The sequence below is a fragment of the Passer montanus genome, unplaced genomic scaffold (genome assembly GCF_014805655.1).
Source record: "Passer montanus isolate IOZ18808 unplaced genomic scaffold, ASM1480565v1 scaffold30, whole genome shotgun sequence".
NCBI lineage: Eukaryota > Metazoa > Chordata > Aves > Passeriformes > Passeridae > Passer > Passer montanus.
Window position 1 is genome coordinate 10,914,145 of NW_024367708.1, and position 6,769 is coordinate 10,920,913.

The 6,769-nt window shown below is 46.2% G+C and overlaps 1 protein-coding gene across 1 annotated transcript; it reads left to right on the forward strand.

The window, feature by feature from the left end:
* The first annotated feature begins 479 nt into the window (after window positions 1-479).
* On the forward strand, window positions 480-6,117 carry SLITRK5 (SLIT and NTRK like family member 5). Its single transcript, XM_039714674.1, has 2 exons — window positions 480-540; window positions 1,522-6,117. The coding sequence occupies exon 2, from the start codon at window positions 1,530-1,532 to the stop codon at window positions 4,398-4,400; it is 2,871 nt and encodes a 956-aa protein (XP_039570608.1). The 5' UTR covers window positions 480-540; window positions 1,522-1,529; the 3' UTR covers window positions 4,401-6,117.
* Window positions 6,118-6,769: the final 652 nt, after the last annotated feature.

Genomic DNA, 6,769 nt, shown 5'->3' on the forward strand with positions numbered 1-6,769 from the left:
TTCCTCCAAACCAGAGTTGTGTCATGAGGATTGGAGCTCTGAGGTGGACGATAGAAAATGCAAGCCTGGTCCAAGATCCCAGCATTTAAACCTGATGATTTATTAGTCTTCCCCTACCGACACACAAAATGCATTTATTTTCCCTATTCATGTTGCATTTAGACTAGCAGAAGTAGAAGAAAGCCACGAGGAGTCAGAAAGACGGCAAAAAATGAAAGGATTTGTTTCCAGATAGGTGGAATTTGGACATTAAATTACTGACGTAGGTCAATGGTAGGGTTTTCCTTCTACCCTCCTTGGCTTTTAATCAGCCTGGGTGTCTTCTTCCCTAAACGATGAAGAGCACTGACAGCCATCGCTGCTTATAATCAGTAACTCTGATGTTTGGAGTGTTGGCAATGAGATATTTTCATGAGACCTATTTAGATCTCTCCACTTCTACCAGGCTAGTTTTGCAGAACATTGGGAATAAGCGCTATGTCAGATATGGATGAGACTCCGAAGATGACCTGCATGTTTTACATTTTTCACAAATTTTGGGTGAGTGGTTAAAACATTTTTTTGAGAGTATGTATGTGTGTGTGTGAGAGAGAGAACAGGAGACTTCTGCTTGAAATGAGCTCTGTTACATTGTGTATAACTTGGGAGGGGATCACATATCAATTAATATCATTTGCTTTTGTAAAGATAAACCATTTCCATAATTGAAGAGAGCTGTTAAGAGCACTGAAGTAGGAGGTTAATGTATTTAATCTCATTACAGAAGAATGCCTGCACAAAAGTCATCTGGGGGTGCGCGCGTGTGTGCATGTGTGTGTGTGTGCGCGTGTGTGTGCATGTCTGTGTGGGTGGGTGTGTGCTTTGTAAATGTAAAGCTAGGAAAAAAAACCACCAGCATAAAAGAGTTTTAAAAAAATGTGTGATGTGGAGAATGTGTCAGTATTCCCTCTGTTGAATTAAGATGCCATTTTCAGCACTGAGCATTTTTCTTTGGATTCCTACCATGGTATTTCCATCACCAGTTTAAAATCAAGGTAAAAGGAGGGGAAGACCTTGATGCACTGGTTCAGCAGGGAGGTTCTGAAGGGAAGAGGGAGCTGGGTAATAGGGGAGGTGGGAAACCTCATAAAATGGTGTTTCTTTTCTCTTAAATTAGAAACATGAAACTGAACTGACAGCCATTTTATGTATATTTATGGGGCTGGTTGTGAAAAGGAAATCCAAAGAAGCATTGAAATTCACCCCACATTAACAGAACCAGAGCAATTCCTACTGTGACCTCACCTTTTTAGACACCGCAGGCATTTGACTCACAAGGAATTGCCTATCAACCCTTTAATCAAGGCATGTCATCCAGTTTCCAAAAGTGTGGGAATTAGAAGTGACAGGAGGGGGTTTTTTTTGATTGGTGAACAGTCCATTCTCTACCCTACTGAAGACACATATAAACTTTGTTTCCCTTTCAAATGTTATGGGGCTACCCTATTATGCTACTTTTTTTTTTTCTCCTTATCCTTACAGGAAATAAAATGTATGCTTGCTGCTCTACAGTAACTTTGGAACAGGACCTCAACAAAAAAATGCATATCTGGATGCTGCAGACGATCGCATTTGCTTTAACATCACTAGTCCTTTCCTGGGCAGAAAGCATCGAGTATTATGGGGAAATCTGTGATAATGCATGTCCTTGTGAGGAGAAGGACAGCATCTTAACAGTGAGCTGTGAAAACAGAGGGATCATCAGCCTTTTTGAGATCAGTCCGCCAAGGTTCCCTGTTTACCACCTCTTGTTGTCTGGGAACCTTTTGAACAGGCTGTACCCAAACCAGTTCGTCAATTACACGGGGGCTTCGATTTTGCATCTGGGGAGCAATGACATACAAGACATCGAAACTGGGGCCTTTCATGGTCTGAGAGGTTTAAGGAGGCTGCACTTGAACAATAACAAGTTGGAACTTTTACGGGATGACACTTTCCTTGGGCTAGAGAGTTTGGAATACCTACAGGTCGATTATAATTATATTAGCGTCATTGAACCCAATGCCTTCAGCAAACTGCATCTGTTGCAGGTGCTGATTCTCAATGATAACCTCCTCTCCAGTTTGCCCAACAACCTCTTCCGTTTTGTGCCCTTAACTCACCTGGACCTGAGGGGTAACCGGCTGAAGCTGTTGCCCTATGTGGGCCTCCTGCAGCACATGGATAAAGTGGTGGAGCTGCAGCTGGAGGAAAACCCCTGGAATTGTTCTTGTGAGTTGATTGCTCTAAAGGATTGGCTGGACAGTATCTCATACTCCGCTCTGGTGGGAGATGTGGTTTGCGAGACCCCTTTCCGCTTACATGGTCGAGACTTGGATGAAGTCTCTAAGCAGGAGCTTTGCCCCAGGAGGCTCATCTCTGATTATGAAATGAGACCTCAGACACCATTGAGCACTACAGGGTATTTCCACACTACCCCTGCCTCAGTCAACTCTGTGGCCACTTCTTCTTCAGCTGTTTACAAATCTCCCTTGAAGCCCCCCAAAGGGACCCGCCAACCCAACAAGACAAGGGTGCGCCCCACCTCCCGCCTGCCCTCAAAAGACCTGGGATACAGCAACTATGGCCCCAGCATTGCCTACCAGACCAAATCCCCGGTGCCTTTGGAGTGCCCCACTGCCTGCACTTGCAACTTGCAGATTTCTGACTTGGGCCTCAATGTCAATTGTCAGGAGAGGAAGATTGAGAGCATTTCTGAACTGCAGCCCAAACCCTATAATCCCAAGAAGATGTATTTGACGGAAAACTACATTGCGCTGGTACGCAGGGCAGATTTTGTGGATGCCACTGGGCTGGATTTGCTGCATCTGGGCAATAATCGGATCTCGGTCATTCAGGACCGGGCTTTTGGGGATTTGACTAATTTGCGAAGGCTGTACCTGAATGGGAACCGGATCGAGCGGCTGAGCCCAGAGCTGTTCTATGGGCTGCAAAGCCTGCAGTACCTCTTCCTGCAGTACAACGTCATCCGGGAGATAGAGGCAGGCACCTTTGAATCTGTCCCCAACCTTCAGCTCTTGTTTTTGAACAACAATCTGCTGAGGTCTTTGCCAGGGAACATTTTTTCTGGTCTGTCTCTCTACAGGCTGAGCCTGCGGAGCAACCACTTCTCCTACCTGCCGGTGAGCGGGGTGCTGGACCAGCTGAAATCCCTGCTGCAGATCGACCTGCACGAGAACCCCTGGGACTGCACCTGCGACGTGGTGGGCATGAAGCTGTGGCTGGAACAGCTCAACACCGGTGTCCTGGTGGACCAGGTTATCTGCGAGTCCCCTAAGAAGTTTGCCCAGAGCGACATGCGGGCCGTCCGGGCGGAGCTGCTGTGCCCGGACTACTCGGACATCGTCGTCTCCACGCCCACGCCGTCCCCGGGCCAGCTGCCAGCCAGGACCACCCCCTCCTCCTCCACCGTGCGCCTCAATGGCACGGCGGCGGCGGCGGGCGGCTCCGCGCCCGCGGGCGGCGCCGGCGGCAGCAGCTCCTCGGTGCCGCTCTCGGTGCTCATCCTCAGCCTGCTGCTCGTCTTCATCATGTCAGTCTTCGTGGCGGCGGGACTCTTCGTCCTGGTGATGAAGCGGCGCAAGAAGGGCCAGGGCGACCACGCCAGCGCCAACAACTCCGACGTGAGCTCCTTCAACATGCAGTACAGCGTCTACAGCGGCGGCGGCCACCACCACCACCCCCACCTCCAGCAGCACCCGCCCCACCGCGGCGGCGGCAGCGGCGGCAGCGGGGGCGCGGCGCTGCCCAAGGTGAAGACCCCCGCCGGCCACGTCTACGAGTACATCCCGCACCCCCTGGGCCACATGTGCAAGAACCCCATCTACCGCTCCCGGGAGGGCAACTCGGGCGAGGATTACAAAGACCTTCACGAGCTCAAGGTCACCTACAGCAGCCACCCCCTGCCACCCGGGGGGAGCGCGCCGCCGCCCCCGCCGCCTCCGGCGCCCGGCGGGGAGGATGCGCCGGCGCGCAGCCCCGCGTACAGCGTGAGCACCATCGAGCCGCGGGAGGAGCTGCTCTCGCCGGTGCAAGACGCCGATCGCTTTTACAGGGGCATTTTGGAGCCCGACAAACACACCCCCTCCACGCTGGGTACACCCGGCTCCACCCTCCCCGACTACCCCAAGCTCCCCGCCGCCTACACGTACTCCCCCAACTATGACCTTAGGCGTGCCCACCAGTACTTGCACCCGGGGCCGGGGGACGCCAGGCTCCGGGAGACGGTGCTCTACAGCCCCCCGAGTACTGTCTATGTAGAGCCCAACAGGAACGAGTATCTGGAGCTAAAAGCAAAACTAAACGCAGAGCCGGACTACCTCGAAGTGCTGGAAAAACAGACCACATTCAGCCAGTTCTGAGAAACAGCCCCCCCGCCCCCCGTCCCCTCGCCAGTCTCAGCAGCTCCTTCTCTAGAGTATTTGTATTTAACAATCACACGCAAAACAAAGAAACGTAAATGCTGACCTCCCTACACACACACCTCGCCCCCCTCCTCTTTTTCCCCCTTTAATTCGTTTTATTGTAGGGTGAAGTGCCTTGGCACAGGACTTTTCAGCTTCGGGGAATGATTCTGAAAGGGTGTGCTGTTCAGTTTGGTTTGGTTTTGGGTGTTTTTTTTTTGGTTTTTTTTTTTTTTTTTCTGTGTTACTGCATTTGGAAGTCGGAAACCACCTATTGTGTAAAATGGGCACCACACTGGCATTGTGCCGGTGTCCATGTGTGTTTGGGGGAGGTGGCAGGAGGTTACTTGGTTTCTTGTCAGGTCACGTTCAGGTCCTGCTTTGTTATTTTTCTTTTTTTTTTTTCCCCTTTTTTTTTCTTTTTCTTTTACAGGCAATCTTTATTTTAGTTTTCTCTCTGGTTGAAGGGTACAGCGCACATTTTCCCCTTTTAGCCATGGGTGAGTCTAAATGGCTTTTATGGAGAGATTAGCACACCCCGACTTTAATACAAGGTTTCCTTTTTTTAAGGATGTGTTTGTATACTTTCTGGACTTTTGAATTAAAAAAAATATATATTATGATCTTTAAAGGGATCACTGTAGATGTGGACAAATCATTAAAGAGTGCAGAGATATATGATCCATAACTGGTTAGTGGAAATAACTTATTGATGAAATATAAAAAAATATTTTATTGTAGCACCTATTTTTATATGCACATTAGCATTTCTCTTTCCTTCACTATTTTAGGGCCTAATGTTGCAAATTTTTAACTCACTTGAGTATCTGTTTGTGAAAGAAGTCCCAGCTTAGGCCTTCATCCTGCAGGCACTTAAGCACATGAACAACTTTACCAATGCGTCTAGTTCTGGAGACTCACTCATTGGGCAAAGTTTGTCAAAAGCCCAAAAAATTAGGATAGAGGATGCAGAATTCTTTTTAAAAGTAAAAATACTGGAATGTTTGAGTGTTTTGTTTTTTGGGATTTGTTTTTTTTTTAGGATGGGGTCCAAAGGTTGTGGATTGCTTTAAAGTATTGCACTACAGTGAGAGCTTTTTTCCCAAATCTGACACAGTATCAGAAAGACATTTTAAATCTCTATAGCTAATGCCAGTTATGACCAAATCTTAACAGACAATCTAAGATATAAAATCTGATCACAATAGGGAAAAAAAAATCATGTTTCTTTATTGAAAAAATGTGTCTTTTAGCAACGTCCTGCTCAGGAGTCTGGTTGGGCAAACTAGTGAGGGACACGTAGAAGGCATTCATTTTATCAGTAAAAAAAGTTTCATTTTTGATTTGTCAGTTTCATTTTCTCCTTTTCTTTTTAATTTTCTGTTAGTTAACCAAAATATATGATTTTGCAACTGTTGTAGCCAGTTTATGATTGTTTAGTCAAGTACAATTGCACTTGTACAGATCCACATGTTTACTGGCATCCTGAAAGACCAAATGATGGACTGTACACATCTCTATAAAACGTCTTTACCCCTTTGGGCAGCAGGCAATGGCAAGGATATTCATAAACACAGCGTCACTGTAAGATGGGACAACTGATGTCTCATATGTATCCCAGCACATGTGATTTTTTTTAATAATTTCTGAATAAACACTTGGTAAATATTTCAAATGTAAGATCCTGAAGTAATGAGTATCTGAACTTTAAAATTTCTGACCAAAATAATCTGTTTGTGCATTGGATTCTCTTTACTAGCAGTTAAGGCTCATGAAAAAGATCTAACAGGTCTAGGCAAAACATAATGTGTTCTCTGTTTTCGAAACCTGACATGTGGTAATTACCAGCATATATAACATGGGTCAGAAAGCAACACAGGGGTGTATGTTTCAAAAACACATTGAATAGGATAGTTTTATATTTGTATTTTGTTTCCTTACTGAGGTGTTCTTTAATATATGGAACAGGGTAAGTGATTTTCACGTGTTTTCTTTCTTCATTAGGTTATTATATTTAATATTGTTCCCAGAGTTGCTCACTAGTACATCTTTTATTGCAAAAGGGCTCTGTTCTATTCTGAATTTCCTACCCATGTACAATCTGTCACTTTCTACAAAAAAACAAAGCTGTATAACTGGTCTGTTGGAAATGAAGAAAAATGTTTTCTTGGCGTGTGTTCTTCCCTCTATGCCACCCACACTGAGCAAAAGCAAAAAAAAAATCAAAAAACAAGCATGACTGTATTTAGCTTGGACAGTTTAGTAAGTGGAATGTTATTTCAGTTTGAAATGCAGAGTTGAGGAGTGTTCTTTTGTCACAAGAGACA